Genomic DNA, 21,094 nt, shown 5'->3' on the forward strand with positions numbered 1-21,094 from the left:
TTAACCACTGAAGTCGTATGGATTACTTTTATGCTGCCTTTATGTGCTTTTTAGGTAAACTATTATTTTTAGGGGCGATGGTGTTCATTTGGATTAACTTTAATGTTATTTTATATTGGTAAATGTTTGGTTGGAAGTTGTCTTCCAATGTGATCTCTTGCATTACATGTTCAAATAATGTATAAGAGGGACATTATTAAGTGTAGCAGCTTTGGCCCAGGTCTATAATGGATAAATAATGTTGTTGTGAGGTGGAAAAAGGACATGAGTATGAATGATATAAGCAGCTGTGTATATTTATTCTTATCACAGTGATTGATGGGGTTATATAAAGGGGTTCCTCCTGAACTTCCTTCTGTTGGAAGACAAACAGTAAAATATGCTGGATCAGTCAGCAGATGGCAGTGCTCATCCAATCAGAGGAAACTTGCTCTCATGGGTCCATGTGAACTCGCACACGTTTTACAGCATGTGGCTGCTGTGATGGGTGCATTTGTTTGGTTATCTCTGATGACCACTGCTATCTCTGGACTTCACTGTACACGTCTGTACTGTCTGATTACTCTCTGCACAGTCAGATCAGTCAAACAAATAAATAAAAATAAAATAAAATGACCAAATACTTTTTTGGAAGTGGTACCATGATAATACCATGTTTTACATGTTTACATAAGTAATGGGGATACAATATACATTTTCGACATGGTCCATTGTGATGATACCATATTTTTTGGATATGTGCATTTACAGCATCTAATAATCTTGGTAATGTTAGTGAATGAAAACACAATTGCTATTTTCCATTGTTAGTTCATGTTAGTTCATAATGTGCCAGTTACTGTTAACATATCTAACTTTTCATTTTAAAATTGTACTGGTATGTGCTGAAATTAATATTAACCAAGATTAATAAATGCTGTAAAAGTATTGTTCATTGTAAGTTCATGTTAACTAATGTAGTTAACAAATGTTAGGAAATACTACTTTTGGGACATGTACCATGGTAATACAGCGTTTTTGTTGGGACATGTACCATGGTAATGCCATGGTTGTGTGGACATGTGCACTTGTAATACACTTTAATCAAATATGTTGTCCGATCATCATAAACAACAAGTATCCTGGGTACAATGTAAATCATTCTGTACCATGCCATTACCATCTGATGCCATCACTATTGTACAATAATACCACCACCTTCCTTTTGTAATGGTAAATTACGTTGTAAAAATGCTTGATTGTTTGGGGACATTCTGTTTATGTCACATCAGTTTAAATGGATTTGTTATGCAAAACGCGTTATTTCCAAATCTCGCTTTTGTCAAAAGGATACGTGTCATACGTGAGTTTCTTTCACTCCACAAACATGTTTTGGAGCAGGGCACATGTGTCTCAAGTGCAGCTGTTCACGCCCTACCCCTGCTACATAAAATTACCCCACCTCCTCAGATGCCTCCTGCCCCATACCCACGAGCTGTCCACGCGCCCTGGCCGGGTGCTCATTGGCCCGAGTGGAAGTTCACAGCCCGTGTGTCCTATGAGAGAGACGCCCGTGGGGCGATCCACGGGCGCATGTGAGTGTCCAGCGCTAGCTCACATCATCAGCATAGCGGCGTGTTAACTATATAACCACCCACTCCCACACAGTGTTTACCGACAGAACAGAGTGACCACCAAATTACAAAAACATCCAATAGAAAATAATATAATAACATCAACACATATTGGTGAGCTTGATGCGCAACTGATTCCTTCATTGACATTTAATAACACCTTAAATAGTATTATTACAGATTAGTATTTGTTGAACTCGTTAAATTATTTAAAAAGCAAAAAATGGGCGTGTTGACAAAGAAACCAAAGACCTTCAAGGTTCAGCTGAGTGACCCGAACAAGAGCGCGTACAGCGGCGGAGATAAAGTGGCCGGGAGGGTGGTTGTGGAGGTGTTGGAGGTGATTAGGGTCTCCGCCGTTAGACTATTCGGTATCGGATGCGCTAAAGTCGAATTTAGTAAAGGAAAGCTGCGCTGCAGGGAGGAAATCGAGTATCTGAAATGTGAGGAGGTTCTTCACCTTGATCATCAACCCACAGGTGAGAGTTAAGCTTTGGTTTTCCTGACACAAATGCACTTGTGAACTAGATTGAGTTCTTATCCAGACCTTATTCAGAGTGGCACCATTTTTATTTATTTTTTGACGAGAATGAAAATGAGAGAGAGAGAGAGAGAGAGAGAGAGAGAGAGAGAGAGAGAGAGAGAGAGAGAAACTCCAGAAAATTATATGTGGTCTGGGACCATTATACGACTTTATACAAGTACAAATAATTAAAGAGACTGAAAGTCTATTCCACACAGCCTCGTTTTCATTCCCGTCAAAAATTAAATATGGCGCTACTCTGAATAAGGTCTTGCAGTTTTTTTCAGCCTTGTAGGCCTTTTCCTACACAGATATGATTGATTTTATTTTTGCCTTTGTGGAATGAAAATTTAAAGCAGCTCAGAATTGCATTAAGAGTATAGCCTAGATGAATGAACTGAAAGGTGTAAGTCAAGGATGTTGGCAAATATTCAAGATTGTGGGGCCAGAATGTAAAAGTATAGGAATTGGTCATTGAAAACCCCTTATTAATGGACAACTATTCTGAATATACTGTCTATGGTGGTCATGGCCCTGGCGTGTGTTTCTCAAAACACAATTTCTTCTCTGCATGTGCAGATGGCCCCATCACTCTCAGGCCTGGAAACAGATATGAGTTCATGTTCGGGTTCGAACTTCCACAGGCAGGGTAGGTTTCTTTGGGAAATTGCATATTACAAATATTGCACCTGAAATATTTAATTATATCTGACTAACTATTTTAATGCAAAATCTTCCACCCCTGAACAGGCACCTAGTTTCCACCTATGCAGGAAAGTTTGGCTCAGTCCAGTACTATGTGAAGGCGGTCATAGAGAAATCAGGCCAGCCATATGCGGAATGCAAGCGGTATTTTGAGGTGGAGGAACCCATTGATGTAAACACCCAAGAACTCATGGTAAGTCAAGAAAGGTCACACAAAGCATCTGCTAAGCAGATGTGATTCAAACATGAGAGAACAGTCCATCATATTTCTGTCTGGCTCTTTTCAGACTCCAGTTGCAGGAGCAAAAGTGAAGAAAGTCACCTGCATGTTTATTCCTGATGGCAGCGTTTCCATGGTTGCCCGCATTGACCGGAAGGGTTACTGCGAAGGAGAGGACATTTGCATCGATGCTAAATTTGAGAACAACTGCTCTCGGATTGTCATTCCTAAAGCCGCCATCATAGCCAAGCACATTTATCTGGCGAACGGCCGCACCAAGGTGTTTTGCGAGAAACTCACTTCTGTCAGGGGCGACCACATCATCTCTGGCATGTGTGACGTTTGGCAGGGGGAAGTCCTCCATGTGCCCAAGTTGAAGCCCACTATCTTGGGCTGTGACATCATCCACGTTGACTACACTTTGAGGGTGAGATACTGTATATTCTTGATAATTCATGTGAGCTGTAGACTTCACTGTATTTTTGACGTGCCATATTAATAATGTTTTTTTTTTCTCTCTCCGGGGGCAGATCTCTTTGCATATTCCGGGCACCGAGAAGCTGATCCTTGAACTGCCTCTGGTCATCGGGACAGTCCCCTTTAACGGCCTGAATAGTCGCACCAGCAGCATGAGCAGCCAGGACGGCAGTGCCACCTCCAGCACCTGTGTTTCCATCCCATCTTCTCCTCCCAGTTACAGCGAGATCTCCCAGGATAACCACATAGACAGTTCCTTTATCCCTCTCCTGAATGATTATGATGAGGATGACAGTCCAATTTTCATGCGTATTAGCGAGTATCATCTCCCCCCTCCCCCGGCATACACAGAGGTACACACATGCACACATATAAATACACCCACTACCCTGTTTGAATTTTCACTAAGGATTGCTTCTGTCTTTCCTCGATTGTACAGCAGAACTGAGACTGCGGTTCTCCACAAAGCATTAAACTCCAGCAGATGAACAAACACAGCTCCTGACAGCAAAATTCAGATGTCAGAATGCAGAATACCAGTGCTAGAGGACCAGGCACGCTTTACTTCTGATTTGTGGAATATGAAAAGCAGTGGCAAACAAAGAAATGTTTGATTGCAAGTTGCTGAATCTTTAATGAGGTCGTCAGAAGCTGTTTTACTGAATCAAAGGACAGTTGGACAAATGTAAGAATCCACCTCTTGAAAATGACCATTGACATCTTTATGTTTATCACAAAGGAATACTCAGCATCTGAGAGAGTTATTAGATTTGTGTTAGATTTTGCCATATTGGTATAAAATTCTGTCTGCTCCTATTGACATTTCAGATTGGGGTTTTCTTAGTAATGGTGCAAAAAAAAAAAAAAAAAACCTTCAGATTAGAGATATTTGGAACAGATAATATTTATGTGATGCACTTTTTGTGAATGAAAACCATTGTATTTAATAATTACATTGAACATAGCACACCTTGATAACAGTTTTGATATATTCTTTGTCTAGTATCACAATTTCAATCTATCCTAGCAGACAAGTATTTTTTTTATTTTTTATTTAATATAGAAATCAAAATATATATTTGTATAGTATATAGTATATACTGTATATATTGTCAGAATTATATATGTATTTAATAAATCAGGACTACTGTAAATGTACCAACATTTAGTTAAATCACATTCAAATTTGATTGTTATTTGCATTTTGTACTTTTATTTTTTATTTGAACCCAATGGGTCACTTTTAGCCATTATAAAGACAATAAAACATTTGAAATGATCAAATACAATCAAGTGTCATTAATATGACTTACCTATATGTCTATCTGTTCACCTATCTATCTATCTATCTATCTATCTATCTATCTATCTATCTATCTATCTATCTATCTGTCTGTCTGTCTGTCTGTCTGTCTGTCTGTCTGTCTGCCTGCCTGCCAGTTGGTTGGTCAGTCGGTCCTCAAATGGACAGACGGACAGACGGATCTGAGGACTAGGTAATAATGCACATTGTGTGAAATTTCAGTCATTGTACAGAGAGGGTAGTAGGTAAATTAGTGCTGCAGAGTTTATTGCAGCCTAGCTATATCTAAACTCTTGACATTAGGATGAATGTACGGGAAAGGTTGATAGCAGTAGACAAAGACATGAATGTAGCTGTTGTGTAATGAGCACCTGTTATTGTTTGTATCTGGAGGGGTTTATTTACACAGCTTTGTACAGTTGGAAAATATTCACCTGCTGTTTACTCGTTGCTGAAGCAACTTCCATCCTTGGGTCTGTGTTGAGAATAACATTTCAGTGAGGTAACTCCAATCAAATGGCCAAAGTGAGTGTGCTGGTAACTGTACACACACTCACCAGGCAGACCAGACCATCTACAGTATATAGACTTTCCTCCTGCAATTAAACAGCAAAAGTCTTTGATCTCAGTTTTATGTGTTATGTATATCTGACTGCACAGACACACTTCTAAGAAAATTGATAAATATTATGACTAATCTAAAAAAAGAAAAATACATTTACAGATTAACACAATATGTAAAGAGGAGCTGCCCTGTCCAGAATCATCTGTGCAATGCTGCATGTGTGTTGGGATGGAACTGGGGCAAGATCAGCAATCCTGGAACCATTAAATCATAGAATCAGAAACCTGATACAGTTGTTTACTCACCAGGCAGCTGTTCCTTGTCATAGAGATCTCTCAAAAAAGATCTCTGTCCAGACCCCCCTCTAGCTTCCTCACGTACTCTCTCTCCATTTTCAGATCACGAACTTGAACCTAGCTCAGAAATCCACACAAGTCTCCTTCTGCCTTTTCTATAAGCTTTCTTAAGATTGCAATGCAATGTGTAATTCCTCTGCATGATATTGTGTGAGGAAGATAAATCACTGTTTGACCAGTGTCTCTGAAGCTCACTGCATAGGTCAGATAGGGAGGTGTCTCTATATCACTCTTTGCTTTTGCTGCGCAGTTTCAAATGAAAATGTCAAACAGTCACATTGAAGAAAAAAAAAAAAGGCTGGGAAGTGTCTGCACACACACTAGTTCACATACACTTGTGTGGACCTCCCATTTACATCTGTTGTTCATCAGTTTAGCTAATTTATGAATTCTAACTCTAACTCTTACAGACAGCTTTTGGGATTGTTAGATTTTATAATCTAAGAAATATTTAGATTTTTAAATCCATTGATCTTCTATTATCTTTTTATATGTATGTTTAATGAATTTTGTATTTTGTATTTTTTAAAATTTTTTATTACATTTTATTTTATTTTTCTACAGAATATAACTTATTTCTGCAATATTTCTTTGGCCCACAAACCTAATAATTTCTCCTTGGACTCTTTAAGAGGTGCAGTTAGTTTTCTTAAAAGCTCTTATTGTATATTTTGATTAAGACATTATCTGGCTTAAGTAAGTTTTACTATATTTGTTAGGACATAACAGATTTACACATATTTGACGGATTCCGGTCAGATTGAGTTGCAGTTTAATGTTAGTAAACCTGAGCTACACAGCGGAACACAGTATACATTAATCAGATTTCTAGGATGATTTCTAGAATGTTCTAGAACTTAAAACCATCTTCACTTTTTGACAGTCACCTGTAATTTTTGTGATAATCCAGTTGTCTTTAGTTTCTCTAGTTTATACTGTATGTGAGAGGAGTACAGGTCATCTTGCTGACTAATGTTATCTACGGCCAACAGAGAGGGCGTGACGCTCTACTATGATTGACAGGTATGGTGTGAGCCTTATACGTCAACTTAGTACTAAACTACTTAAGTAATTTATCGTCTTTTCTCTTCTGTGTGAACAAATTACAGCATCTTCTGGAGCCATGGTGCAAAACAAACACTTTAAAGGTAAAGTGTATAATTTTTGTCTGTTACAACACTTAACCCAGTTTAATGTGATGAGACAACTAACCAAGCCATTCGTAGGTTGATTTCCCCTCGAAAAGTGCAAACACTGGCCCTGTGGGCTCTCAAAACATTGCAATGCCATACTCACTGGGGCTTCTGTTTGGTGACGCTAGTGGTGTAGAAATAACACACTTCACCTTCAACACCATGACCAGTAGATCCAGGCAATAAATATAACCAATTAGCAGGCCCACACTGAATCTGTCATTCATGAAATTCTACACATTTCTACAGTACATTAAAGACTACATTTCTAAATACTGTCGCTTATTTGATTATGCTTACAGCCAGCAATTAGAGTGTAGACTAGTACTTTCAGCTGTGTTCAGCACATTTTTACGTGTTTAAATCCATTCCGTATATTTCTGCAGATTTCCCCCAAAAATCAGTACAGAAAATGTGCAGATTTAATTAGTGTACTCTATATTGTGGAGCACTGAAATGTCCTCTTACTGGATAGTATTGCCGTCTAAAGGAATTATTCCATCCAGAATAATTAGTGCTGAGCTGGAACTGCGTCAAGGGTCAGATTAACAATCCTGGAAACATCAAATCAGAAAATCAGAAACCTTATATGGTTGTTTACTCACTAAGCAGCTGTTTCTTTACATAGAGCTCTCTCTAGAAGGATCTGTATCTATTCTGACCTCCCTCACGTACTCTCTCCATCTCATTTCCAGCTCGTGAACTTTAGACTAGTTCAGAAAACCAGCCAAACAGAAACGTGTCACACAGCCTCCTCTTGCTTTTTCTCAGCTTCCTTCTAAGTGTTCTTGTAACAGTCCTTAACTTCTGCACTCCAGAGGATCTCATGCAAACATTCATTCAGCCCTTGTGCATTTGAAAAATTATGTGTCAGAATCGTGGCCTAGTGGCTTGCATGTGTGCTCTGACACCTTAAGCTGTGGAAATTAAAAACTATGTCTGCATTTTTATAATTTATTTTATTATTATTATTCTGCCATCTGTAATCTTTGCCATAATGCAGTTGTCTTTGGTTTTGCCAGCGTAATGTGAGATGAGCACAGGTCGTTCTGCTAAGTAATGCTGTCTTATGCCAACAGAAAGGGTGAGACTGCTGTAACTTTCTTAAAAAGGAGATGTTAGGTTAATTTTCTATACGATGAAAGTGAGTGGTGACTGAGGCTGTGGTTCTTCCTAACATATCCTTTTGTTTTCCACAGAACAATTAAAATACTATGGGTTTGGAATAACACGAGGGTAAATTATGACAGAATGTTCATTATTAGGGATGAACTATCCGTTTAAAAGTGAAAACTTTGGTATTTCCTTAAACTAAAGCTAAAGGAGGAACATTTCAGGTAAATGTTTAATTTCCCCTCCCACATTAAAATGTATTAAATACTTCAGTAATGATTATTTTGGCTTTGCATTGTACGTATGTTATTATGTATTTAAAATTGAGTGTTACAAATAGTGAGTAAAAGACAAAACATATCATATCAGTTCTTATAATACTTAGATTTATTACATTTTCTTAAATGCATTTAAGCAACATAATGTCAAAATGGCTTTATTATCATTCTCAAATGCATGTGACATCAAATAAGAGTTAAGTCAGAAGTTACTTACTACAATTTTTGTCATGTAATTTGTGATCAGTACTGGAATACAATTAATAGGTAATCTACCCAGCACTGTTAGTCAGGTGTTATCTTTACAGTATGGAAAGTGACTGTTGTTGTTTCTCTTAAATTGCACTTTAAAACACAGATTTTATTTGGGAATGCAAGAATATGTTCTGTTAAATAATGAATGGCCTGTAGGCTATCAGGTTAGCTGTGTGCAAATCCTTATATTCTCAGACTCATTTATATAGGATGTTGTCTGATAAAGGATCATGTGTCAAAAAGAATCACCTTCCTAAAATAAATGTGTGTGTGGAGTTTTCTTTGTATACATTTCAATTACTCACTCTTCTTTGGAGGGCAGGGCAGGTTGGAAATTGAAATGGAGTGTCCTTGGACTACTTTTGTTTTCAGTACACAGTCTCTGCTGCCTATCCAGCTGAAGTGCTGCATCCTAATTACCGGATGAAGGCTGGATGAAGGACAGAGGACATCTCCTTGCCTCCTTAGCTGGAATAACTGGCCCGTTGGGTGTGTGTGCTTGTGTATTAATGTTGTTTCACTTCAGCTAAAAAGGACCCTCTGGGTATTCACTTCACTCACTGTTATGGATGTACAGGGTCTGGCTATAATGCACTCTCTGCAGAGGAACTGGACATAAGTTGTAAGGATAATGCGTAAAACAAATATGAAACAACCATATGTAGGACTTTTATGGGTGTTTAATTACTTATTTTGTTGTTTGTTTTCTACCAAGATAAACAAAAACATAAGGGTAATTAGTTAATGCACTTTTGGCTATTGAGTTGCTTTGTAAGCATATTATAAATGGTATAGGGTTAGGTGGGAATATAGGTTGGAATGCTATTCAATCATTTATATAGTATTTAAATGGTACACAACTTTGTATAACTTGTGTGATTTCATTGCATGCTGTGGAAAGAGTGGCAGTTATAACAGAGTGATCTTTTTTTAAGTGCTTCTCTATAGGCTGCTTCAGCATCAGTCTGCACGATCTGAATTATTATTGTCAAATTCAAAATGTGCAATGAAGACTTGAAATAGGTGAATCATTATTATAACTAGATATCGACCAATACTGGCTTTTGAATGACTAATATGTTACTTACTATATTTGTGTTTAAGTGTCTGATTACCGATATGCATAATCACATTTTAATTCTTGTTTTATGTCTTACAAATCTACAAAGTAATATTGTGTCTGCAAAGAATTAATTTAACTACTTGTAGCTGCAGACTACACATTTGCAAAGCTCCTCAATTAATATTTAAGATCTAAAGTCTTTTGTATCTGACTTTATTGGTAAACCCGATATTAAAGAACCAACAACCGATTAAGTGGAAAAGTGTAAATATCGGTTAAAAATATCGGTCAATCTCTACTTATACTGTAAGTACTATCTTTTGTTAAATTATTTTTAGTTTCCATTGCAAACATGAATGGACTGCAATTTATTTCCAGTACCTCTGCTGTTGTGTTTTTATTCACTAAAGAAAGCCCCATGTTGTTGCTTTATAATTACATTTATATTCGTACATGTACAAGAATGTGCATACACTGTAAATCAATTTAATGGGATGGAATTTTAGCAAGAATGTCCTGGGAACACAATTAGTTGCAGCCTGAGTCAGAGAGAAACAAGGAACGGTTTATAAGCATGATTGTGTTTAAAGCTCAAACAAGACAACACAGGGGATTGAAAAACCATCAGACACAAAGAGAAGTAAGGATGGTTGTAGTTATTCTTATATGTTAGGGAGATGTCTAGGAATAAAATACTATAATTAAAAATAAAATACTTATTCTTAAATTTTTGTTTTTTCATCAGAATATCACCCAGTGTGAATGTCTCCATTTATACCCATTACATTTCAATGGGTTAAAATGTCTTAAAAATCTAAATCTACCTAAATGTAGCTTTTATTGAAATGAATGTTTAAATTTATGGGAGCGACATCATAATTTTTTGGAACACTTTTTCAGTTTTTATCAAGTACTTTATACTTAGTGATTAAGTTTATACAGAAATATTGATCTTGGTACAAAGCACAAGAGCATTGATTGTAAATGTGGTGTGGTGCAATGTAATTTGCTATCATTGCATAATTGTGTGTGTTAAAGACATTTTTGCACTGATCTTCAACATGTTAAGATTCAATTCCAAAATATTTTCATTACAACAGAGTTGACACAATCCATGCCACATTGTCTGACAAAAGTGCCACTGTTTTGTGAGACTGACTGCTACACTTTGAGTTACTGACATTTGGCATTAAGCTCAATGGTGCAGTTAGGCTAAAATCAGCACATCGTTGACCTGTAGTTTATGAGTTTAGACTTGTTGCCTATCAGCGTATCTACAGTAAAAAATATCACAACTCCTTCGTTTGACAAGTCTCCCTCCGTCTGGCTCTTGTTTTAGTCGTCTCTGGCTGCTTGACATGAGCTGCTCTTCGCTTCCTTGAATAAAAGCCCTCACCTATTTCTGGAAGAATTCCTCTGCCTATCCTCTATTAAAGCTCGTCTGAGTCAGCCATCATCTAAATTCATCCACAGAAAATTTGGCCAACCAGCAGTATTTGAGAGCTGAAGGGCCATGTCAAGAAAGGTTTTTCCTCAAAAGAGTCTGAGATTTTTTTTCTATTCTAATTCTTCTCGGGTGTATGTGGTATCAAGTACAACTATTTACTGACACACACACACACACACACGTTGGTGCGGCTATCCTTATGAGGACTCTCCATAGACATAATGATTTTTATACTGTACGAACTATAGATTCTATCCCCTAACCCTACACCTAAACCTTACCCTCACAAAAAACTTTCTGCATTTTTGAATTATGGGGACACTAGACATGTCCTCATAAACCACATTTATAGCATAATACCCTTGTAATTACCAGTTTGTAACCTAAAAAAAATGTCCTCATAAACCACCCAAACCCACACACACACACTCTCTCTCTCTCTCTCTCTCACACACACACACACACACTCTCTCTCTCTCTCACACACACTCTCTCTCTCTCACACACACACTCTCTCTCTCTCTCTCTCACACACACACACACACACACACACACACACACACAGACATACGCACACACTCTCTCTCTCTCTCACACAAACACATTGAATAACAATTATACAACTGTTTCCAGTCCAGATCGTGTCTGTTTACCAAGTGGGTGGGTGAGTAAGGAAAACATCAGCTGATGACAAATATAAATTTACACAAACAGTGTTAAGGAAAATAACCAGCAATGCCAACACTGTTTGGCACAATTGTGTTCTAGAACTTAAACAATAGTTGCACACCCCCTACAGGCCACAACAGGCCATTAACAAAACAAAGTGTTCACGAAGTGTGACTTTATCACACCAAATGGTTAAACAGTACAATAAAAAATATTTACAATCACAGCAAGGTTTGAAGAACATCACTTGCTTACCATCTAAAATAAACATCTACAATATTAAAATGTATAAAAGTTATTTAGATGAATGTAACTATTTAAAACTTAGACTAAAACTTACATACTTTATAGAACAAATTCCTAAAAATAGTTTCAGCAATCTCTAACAATCAGTTACAAAGCTCTAAAAGACATATAGCTGCATTAAGATAGGAGTGTGTGTTTGTGTTTGTGTGTGGAGGCAGATATCAGAATGCATTTTAGTCACTGTCTCTCTTCCTCTGCTCCAGCCATGGCACACAGATTCTAACATTCTCCGTCAGCAATCTGCCACCCTGCCAACCCGCCGGATAAGAGGAAAGTCACTGAATACAGATCTCAACATTAGCTGCCAGACAAAATGATCTGTCACAGAAAGGTTCTGAGGGACAGACAGCTTCAGAGACACACACACTGTCCAGAGAAGGACTCTACAGAGCCGGCATCACCTGTTCAGTAAATGGCTTCATCCATATTATCATCACTGTCCCCTCCAAACTCCTCCCCATTGTCAAAGTAGGACATGATGTAATCTGTTTCCTGTTACACACACACGTATACAAGGGATTAATTGAATAAAAATGGAATGTCTGGTAAAAATTAAGATAATGCACTTGGACTTATACATTGCAGCTTCAGTATCAAGCAATTTTTACATCCTCTGATGATCTTGATCAAACATGTTAGGTATAAATATGTTTAAAACAGAGGCTCTGTTCTATAATCTAGTGAGCTGCCAATGAAGGCAGCATTTTAAGGCATCATAAGTGTGCTCCCAACATAAAGGCTGTTTCAAACGGTATGCAGCTGAATTATGCTGCATCCTAAAACACCTTGTTTTGACCAAATTATAAGGCAGCATCACATGTATCGCATGTAATAATACAATGCATTGTGACTAATAAATATTCAATAAATACAAATTATCTTTTAATAAAAATAAAATAATGGGAGGGCCTGGGTAGCTCAGTGAGTATTGACGCTGACTACCACCCCTGGAGTCACGAGTTCGAATCCAGGGTGTGCTGATTGACTTCAGCCAGGTCTCCTAAGCAACCAAATTGGCCCGGTTGCTAGGGAGGGTAGAGTCACATGGGGTTACCTCTTCGTAGTCGCGATTAGTGGTTCTCGCTCTCAATGGGGCGCGTGGTAAGTTGTGCGTGGATCGCGGAGAATAGCATGAGCCTCAACATGCTGTGAGTCTCCGCGGTGTAATGCACAATGAGACACGTGATAAGATGCGCGGATTGACTGTCTCAGAAGCAGAGGCAACTGAGTCTTGTCCTCCACCACCCGGATTGAGGTGAGTAACCGTGCCACCATGAGGACCTACTAAGTAGTGGGAACAGGGCATTCAAAATTAGGGAGAAGAGGGGATAAAAAATTAAAAATTAAAATGAACTAAAATTATAATATATAATGGAATTAATTTAAATAAAAAATTAAAATGTATTTATAATAAATTAAATAATAATAATCAATATTTAAGATAAAAATAATTAATTCAGTATAATTATCAATTGATTATTTTACCCAATATTTTATTAAAATGTATTACAATTCGTAACATGCAAATTAAATGCAATCAATTTTGGGAGTTAAGTCTCTTGTGCGCCTCGCATAAGGAGTGCTGTTCATGTGGTGTACAGTGTTGCTGCCTATGTAGTGTTCCAAATTAGTCACTTATGAGGTTTCATTTCAATTAGGATGCTACCTTAGAAGGCAGCTGTCAATGTAAGCAGTACACAGCAAGACAGCTCACTAGATTTTGAAACAGAGCTAGAGTCTCTTACGTCCTCAAACTCCTCTTCGTCATAATTCTCCTCTCCCTCAGCCTCTTCCTCCTCTGGCTTCTTTTTTTCTCCCTCCTCTTCATCAGAACTCCCCTCTTTCTCTTTCTGCTCTAGAGACTAAATACAAACACACACAAACACACACATTAGTTTACACACAAGGTCACTGATGCTAATGTTGAGAGGGTGTGAAAACAAATCAATTAAAACTCTTTTTATTTCTGAGTGCATTACACATAAATGGTAAACAAAAGAGATAAACTGTGGATGTGTGTCTGTGTGCGACTGTTTGTCAGGTTTTGCCATTTGACATTTCACGAGTTCACTGGTTCATATGGTCCTGGAGTGCATTAAGGTAAATGGATTTGGCGTGCTGTCCATAAGGGAGGGGGCTGAAGCCCAGGACTGTGTCTCTGACTATCAGACTAAATAAAGAAAAAAAAAAAGACAATTTTGAAATAATACCGGTAATTGATATAGGTGTTATGAAATATAAAGTTGGAGATGGGGAGGTGGAGAGATGTTGGAAGAATCGTCACCGGTGCAAGGGAAACAGCAGCTTATATATCTTATGGATTGGCAGGCCTAGATCTGCTACTCCCGAACTTACGTTTGAAACTTCATTTGGTCCCCACGAGGACAGTAAAACTTCAAATCACCTACATTACAGGGACCTTTCAATGGCCCCCCCAAAAGGAAAATGGCTTAATAAGCATACAAAGTAATGTTGTAATTAAAATCTTTAAATGCAAAAGGGTCTCTATGAGGGTTAGGGGATAGAAAATGTGCTTATTATGAAAACAATAGAAGTAATTGGAAAGTCTCAACCATGATAGAAAAACATGTGCGTGTATGTGCATGTTTGTGTACCTCCAGTTTACTTATGATCTCCTCTTTGTCCAATCGTGGCTGTTTGGGTTGTTTTGGAACAGCTGGGCTTTCTGAACAACATAAGTGAAGTGTGTTTGTGACAGAGGAAATGACATCAGCAACATCCTTCTGTGCACTTCTATAAAAACATCTATTCTGATCACAGATCCCCTACTGATTCTCTGACAAAAGATGCAAAAAGACTAAAAATAAACTCTTCTCTACTCTTAGTGACAGACGCTCCTCTAGGCTAAACCTTTATCCCTCTGTCTCTCATCTTTTCAATGTCTCTTTCTCTCCATCCTTTCATTTTGTAGATGTGTGCAGTGTTTCTGAGAGCTGTCTCTCTGATTTCCCCTGAGACAGCGATGAGTCAGAGAGTGAAGCGCAGACCTGCTGGAATGGCTCGTCTTTACGCACTCATTCATGAGCACATCAGCCTCACCTGCTCCCTTTCTCTGCTTTAGAAAAAGCACATTTACAAATGTGTGTTTGCTATACTGGGTGGTTTCATCTTTCTCTGCTTGCCTGCACTGGAACCCAGTGTCCAGTATTAGAGTGTACTCACTGTCTCTCTGGGGTCTCTTCTCTCTCACACGCAACTCCTTCGGAAAGCGCCTCCAGTCTGAAAAAAATTAATAAAATCACACGGATATAGAGGATCACACACAGGGACAGAGAAACAGGTGAACACACTAATACAGAGTAGGACTTGGTGCTATGTTAAATATTCACAATATATTTCTAATGAATGTGCTGGCCAAATAAAATTAAGCAACATTGTGAATATCACAATGATTTTATTGTGATTTTTATTTGAGCTTTACATTTTCTTAAGATTGCATCATTAGATTAGTTTCATGATCTGATCCCTCTCTGTTTTGGTGATTTGCGAGTATGAGAATGTTAAGACAAAGATGCTTTAATAGTGTCTCTGAGTTAAACTTGAGTACCAAAATGCAGATAGAGTTGGTAAAATTTAATCAGTTTATACTGTCCACTTCAATTAATCGATTCTAAATTAATTTGCATCAGCACAGAAATGCACAGAGCCCTTTAGAGGACAGAGAGGGAATTTTTTTTCTCAAATAGTTTTGTGTGGCCTTACCTTGGTTTTACTATAGTATTATTGAAGTAACCATGTTTTTTGGTGAAATCCATGGGTTTACTATAGTAATATTATAGACTATAGTAACCATAGTTTTTGATGGAATTTTGTTTTTACTATAGTAAAAGTAACAATGACTGTTGTAGGTTAACCATGTTTTTTTTTGTGTGTGTGTGTTTTGTGGATCTTGTGGATCCTATGGTTTAACTTCAAATACCATGGTTTAACAATGGTATTTTTAGTAAAACCATAGTAACCACAAAATTTGAAAATGATTTTAATTAGTTTTATTATTGTTATGGTTTCACTAAGAATATAATGGTTAAATGTGGTTACTGTAGTAAAGCCAAGGTACATTTATTGCGAGGAAATGCAAAACTTTTGCCAGGGAATGCAGAACTATTTCATTTTTTCCCCCCGCACTGTCCTTTAAGGGGCTCCATTGAAATTTTCTCTGTATCATTATTTTTCATTTAGTAAAAAATGTATGGATGTAAATATTGCTGTTTATTTTTTTATTCAATGTATTTTACTTCTTACATTAAACATTTTGAATCTGCTTGGCAACAATGGCAGTTTAATGGAAACTATAGTATCTCTGATAAAAATAAATAAAAAATAAAGTTAAACAAACAAACAAACAAAAAAACAATACTTTTAGGCCTAAATATTTTCAGAGCAAATGCATATCTAACTATCTATACATCCATCCATCGAATATATCTAATATTTTCAAAAAGCTGAAACATATAGAAATGTAATTTCATTTTATTTATTTTTTTGCTGTATAGCTCAGCTTTAGTACAGAGATACAGGACACACACACACACACCGACACAGAGAAACAGATGGAGCATTCTTTGCAGATCTACATCAGTTCACTTACCTGGCTTCCATTCCAAGCTGTTGTCAGAAGTCTCAATTTTCTGGTATTTGTCAGAATAGCGCTCAACATCTGTTAAGAGGACAATACAACTTCTAAATGCTAATCACACATCCCTAAAACAACCCACGCACATATTCCTAAAAACCATGGCAGATGATAAATTGGGATGTTAAAAATTTTTAAAAATAATTTCCTTAGATTTACAATGAAGGAGGGACTTAGTAACATCTAGGGACAAGAATATTATAGAGACTTATTGGTGGAATCTTTGACTTGGGCCAACCACCTAATATTATTTCCCTACTTAAGTGGTGGTGAGTTTTGCTAGAGCAAATGTTTTCAGAAAATATGAAAATCTATTTTATGTGTTAGTCCACAGTCTCTAGGCACACTGATCCTCCCTTCCATAATAATTTCCTCACTCTCCACTGTATCTAACAAAAAAACACAAAAGCCAAAAATGAACACTCAATATGGAACAGAAATGCAGAATGTCTAAAAGAGGCCAATAAAAAGATTATCCTTAACCCTAAACTGACCTTTCTTGGGTGCAGCTGGACGGATGTAAAACGGAAGCGTCTTCATGGCTCCTCTGAACTCCTGCTTGAGTGCCAGCATGTACTCGGCCTCCTCACCTCCCTGCAGGGGCACCGGCTTCTGCTCCAGTGGCTGGAACATCAAACACACAAGTGAGGAAAGACAGCTGATATTTCTGCATACATCTGTCCAGTGTCAGGGGTCAAACAAATACCTGATGGGATGCTGACAATATGTGACAGTTAAAGATCCATTAAATTAAGGCCCTTTTAAACCAAACATAAATATTCTATGTGTAATGTATGTTTGAAACAAACAAGATTTTGAATTAGAAACAGTACATTCAGAGTTATTCACATTGGGGACAAACATTCACCCTGTAACAAAGCTTTACTTTTAATATTTATTTTTTAAGATCCCACAACATTAATGAGCTTTTTTTTTTAATCAAGGATCTCCGATAGTAAATAGAAAAATCACCAAAATGTATGGATAGCTGAATGGAATAAAATAGGATAGAACAGAATAGACCGGTAGACATTGTTTATACAGTGACTCGAAGAAGTACTTGGACACTTAAGCCACATTAAAAATGTCTGAATGTGGCATCAGCTCACTGTACCTTGTATCAGAACAAAAAAGGGGTTTTTACCAAGGGGTCAAGGACATTTTAGTGTATGTATGAAGTCAGTTCATACACCAGTTCATGGTTCATCACATTAAAGGAATAGTTCACCTAAAAAAAGAACATTTCGACAATGAAACATAGCTGTATAATAGGTGTGGGTGAGAAACAGATCAATATTTAACCCCTTTTTTCACTATAAATGTCCACTTTCACTTCCACATTCTTCCACTTTCGTTTTTTGGCGATTCACATTCTTTGTGCATATCGCTACCTACTGGTCAGGGCTGGTTAAAGGTGGCGATTTACAGTAAAAAGAGACTTAAAATTGATCTGTTTCTCACCCACGCCTATCATATCGCTTCTGGAGACATGGATTTAACCACTGTAATCATGTGGATTGCTTTTAGGCTGACTTTATGTGCTTTTGGAGCTTCACATTTCTGGTCACCATTCACTAGCATTGTATGGACCTATAGAGCTGAGATATTCTTCTAAAAATCTTTCATTTGTGTTCTGCAGAAGAAAGAAAGTCATGCACATCTGGGATGGCATGAGGTTGAGTGAAAGATGAGAGAATTTTCATTTTTGGGCAAACTATTCTTTTAACTCTAATGCATTTAACAGTAAATCATTATTACTATAATTTACAATATATCATTTAAAAAACGTATTTTATATTATGTTTTGTTTGAAAAGTGTGCTTGTAATTTCACTCTTTCAAAAAAAATAAAAAATAAAAAAATCAATTGGTTTAATATTTTGTTATAAAATGCAATAACATTCATATGTTTTTAAGTGTGGCTTAAGTGTCCAAATATTTTTGCGGCCACACAGTTTTACTAACAGTACTGCAGAAGTAATTAGGCTGTTATTAATGTGTAATAAACATCAGTCTGATGTCAAATCAGCCATGAGACACTCACAGGGAACAAAGGGGTCGGCTGGACGCAGGATGGAGGGAGATTTTCTCCTTTACTGATCCCAACAATCTCCACAGAGAAAGTGAGATGCCCTCTGCCCCTACCTGCCATCATCTGAGAAACAATTACCAGATATAATTTTTATTTACCAAATATGATTTTTTATTATTTTTATTAATTTTGTATCGATCAACAATTCACTAATTTATCTGAGCACACTTACATTCACATTTAGCTTATAAAACAGACAGTTAAGTTAATATGTTGCATTTCGCTAAACATGTTTTTGTTTCATTTTTATTTATTTTGACATACATTTAATAATCAAACACGTCTCGTTCACTCACAGACTGATGTTCGACGAAATTCCTCTTTATTTATAACTTCAGTAAGTTGCTCAAAATATTTATTTGATAATCCGTGTATATTATACGCAGATGATTTTCATGGAAAATCACTTTTTATTGTATTAAAAGTAAGCAATAAAATCGCGCGCCAAACAAACGCCTTCATCTTTGTTTTTGTCCGCTGCTGAAAATCTTCCTTCCGAAAACCTGAAGTCTTTTACTTATAGTTCCGCTTCTGTACTACAGTAAAGCAAATGAATCCCAGTCATACAAAACAAATAACAAAACTAGTTATTACATAGTAATTCATTTAAACAACGCTGATGGATTACACATAAAAATCAGTTAAACGATTAATACAATTATAAATGCAGTTCCAACTCCTTTTAATGAAGCTGGTCATGATACTGAAATGCATTTTTTTTTAAATCCGGAAAGAGTAATATTTTACATTTGTGCAAAATATGTATTTGTAAAAAATAAAAATAAAATAACGAAAACTAACCGTGATACTGCTGACTCACAACCTCCTCCCCCATCATAATCTGAAATATATGAGATAAAATAGAAACGTGCTTATTTCAAAAGAGTAATTTCATTTTAATAAATGAAAACATAAAAACAAAAAGCTTTAATTTATATATTGGAACATGGGATTAAACTGTCATTTAAATCTAAACCTGGAGAGCAAGAGCCCAGTCACTACTACAATCTCTCTCTCTCTCTCTCTCTCTCTCTCTCTCTCTCTCTCTCTCTCTCTCTCTCTCTCTCGCTCTCCTGCAGCATGTGCATGTCACCGTGGGAACGCTTCTGTCGGAATCCACTGAATCTGTTGCCATAGAAACTGTGTTCAATAATAGCTATAGTCACTGAATTAGTATTTAAGCAGTCTGAGAATTGTTTCACACCCCTGCTTTCTTGCTTAGAGGACCTTGGTATATATTTAGCCCCCAAACTGAAAGAAAAAAGGTGTAAAGAAAAGCAATATTGCAGAATTATGATGAGGCAGGATATGCATCACTGCAAAATGTGTGTTTCAGTGCATTTCAGCATAAATGCTTGATTGAGCTGAAATTGACGGTTAATGGTTGGACTGAAAGACTAATACCTGAAGTGACAGGCACTTCACTGTCCAGAAATGAACTCAACTTACCTGCACACAAAGCTCATAAAAAATCTGCACAGTTCAAGCACACAAACATTGCTTAAATGTTTATTGCATCAAACTTAGGAGCCAACATCCGGTCCATTGCTTAGACAATTCATTATTAGATTACTGGTATGATGTTAAATTTGACATATATATAAGTCAAATGTGTTTAACAACATACCATATATATATATATATATATATATATATGTTTTTTTTTTTAAAAAATCAAATGAGTTTATCATGATACTAATAATAATGGAATGTCTAATCATAATAATAAATAATAATAATAATAATTATATATATATATTACCATGTATATAATATAATAATATAACAATAATAGTAATAATAATTATGTCATGGTATATATTATATGTCAATAATATAATATATATTTAAGAGTTCAGAAATCAGTATTTGGTGGAATAACCCTGATTTTCAATCACAGCTTTCATGCGTCTTGGCATGCTCTTTACAGTCTTTCACATTGCTGTTGGGTGACTTTATGTCACTCCTGGTGCAAAAATTCAAGCAGCTCGACTTTGTTTGATGGCTTGTGGGCATCCATCTTCCTCTTGATCACATTCCAGAGGTTTTCAATGGGGTTCAGGTCTGGAGATTGGGCTGGCCATGACAGGGTCTTGATCCGGTGTTCCTCCATCCACAACTTGATTGACCTGGCTGTGTGGCATGGAGCATTGTCCTGCTGAAAAAAACAATCTTCAGAGTTGGGGAACATTGTCAGAGCAGAAGGAAGCAAGTTTTCTTCCAGGATAACCTTATACGTGGCTTGATTCATGCATCCTTCACA

General features: G+C 36.8%; 2 protein-coding genes across 5 annotated transcripts; one reads left to right on the forward strand and one right to left on the reverse strand.

Annotated features, from left to right (window-relative positions):
• The first annotated feature begins 1,017 nt into the window (after positions 1-1,017).
• On the forward strand, positions 1,018-4,792 carry LOC127453480 (thioredoxin-interacting protein-like). Of its 2 annotated transcripts, none has more exons than XM_051719875.1 (6): positions 1,018-2,092; positions 2,716-2,785; positions 2,887-3,034; positions 3,129-3,488; positions 3,592-3,891; positions 3,981-4,792. In XM_051719875.1, the coding sequence occupies exons 1-6, from the start codon at positions 1,837-1,839 to the stop codon at positions 3,984-3,986; spliced, it is 1,140 nt and encodes a 379-aa protein (XP_051575835.1). In that variant the 5' UTR covers positions 1,018-1,836; the 3' UTR covers positions 3,987-4,792. The 2 variants fall into 2 exon arrangements, with proteins under 2 accessions (XP_051575835.1, XP_051575834.1); XM_051719874.1 differs by having other exon boundaries at positions 1,019-2,092; positions 3,978-4,792.
• Positions 4,793-11,250: 6,458 nt separating this feature from the next.
• Positions 11,251-19,318, reverse strand: polr3glb (RNA polymerase III subunit GL b). 3 transcript variants are annotated; one of them, XM_051719906.1, is made up of 9 exons: positions 19,128-19,318; positions 18,784-18,894; positions 17,235-17,364; positions 16,696-16,764; positions 15,270-15,326; positions 14,702-14,772; positions 13,832-13,948; positions 12,488-12,578; positions 11,251-12,364 (listed from the first exon to the last, which is right to left on the reverse strand). In XM_051719906.1, exons 2-8 carry the CDS (start codon positions 18,892-18,894, stop codon positions 12,492-12,494), a joined length of 642 nt encoding a protein of 213 aa, XP_051575866.1. In that variant the 5' UTR covers positions 19,128-19,318; the 3' UTR covers positions 11,251-12,364; positions 12,488-12,491. The 3 variants fall into 3 exon arrangements, with proteins under 3 accessions (XP_051575866.1, XP_051575864.1, XP_051575865.1); XM_051719904.1 differs by having other exon boundaries at positions 11,251-12,578; XM_051719905.1 differs by having other exon boundaries at positions 11,251-12,578; positions 19,096-19,318.
• Between the last annotated feature and the right edge of the window lie 1,776 nt (positions 19,319-21,094).

Source organism: Myxocyprinus asiaticus, chromosome 15 (genome assembly GCF_019703515.2).
Source record: "Myxocyprinus asiaticus isolate MX2 ecotype Aquarium Trade chromosome 15, UBuf_Myxa_2, whole genome shotgun sequence".
Classification (NCBI taxonomy): Eukaryota; Metazoa; Chordata; class Actinopteri; order Cypriniformes; family Catostomidae; genus Myxocyprinus; species Myxocyprinus asiaticus.

Excerpts from the sequence above, each read along its gene's own strand:
- LOC127453480 (XM_051719874.1), top strand. The coding sequence starts at position 1,837 with ATGGGCGTGTTGACAAAGAAACCAAAGACCTTCAAGGTTCAGCTGAGT. Across the intron at positions 2,093-2,715 it reads CCTTGATCATCAACCCACAG|ATGGCCCCATCACTCTCAGG; the intron begins GTGAGAGTTAAG and ends CTGCATGTGCAG. Across the intron at positions 3,035-3,128 it reads TAAACACCCAAGAACTCATG|ACTCCAGTTGCAGGAGCAAA; the intron begins GTAAGTCAAGAA and ends GGCTCTTTTCAG.
- polr3glb (XM_051719906.1), bottom strand. The coding sequence starts at position 18,894 with ATGATGGCAGGTAGGGGCAGAGGGCATCTCACTTTCTCTGTGGAGATT. Across the intron at positions 14,773-15,269 it reads GAAGAGACCCCAGAGAGACA|AAAGCCCAGCTGTTCCAAAA; the intron begins GTGAGTACACTC and ends TATGTTGTTCAG. Across the intron at positions 12,579-13,831 it reads ACGAAGAGGAGTTTGAGGAC|GAAACAGATTACATCATGTC; the intron begins GTAAGAGACTCT and ends TGTGTGTAACAG.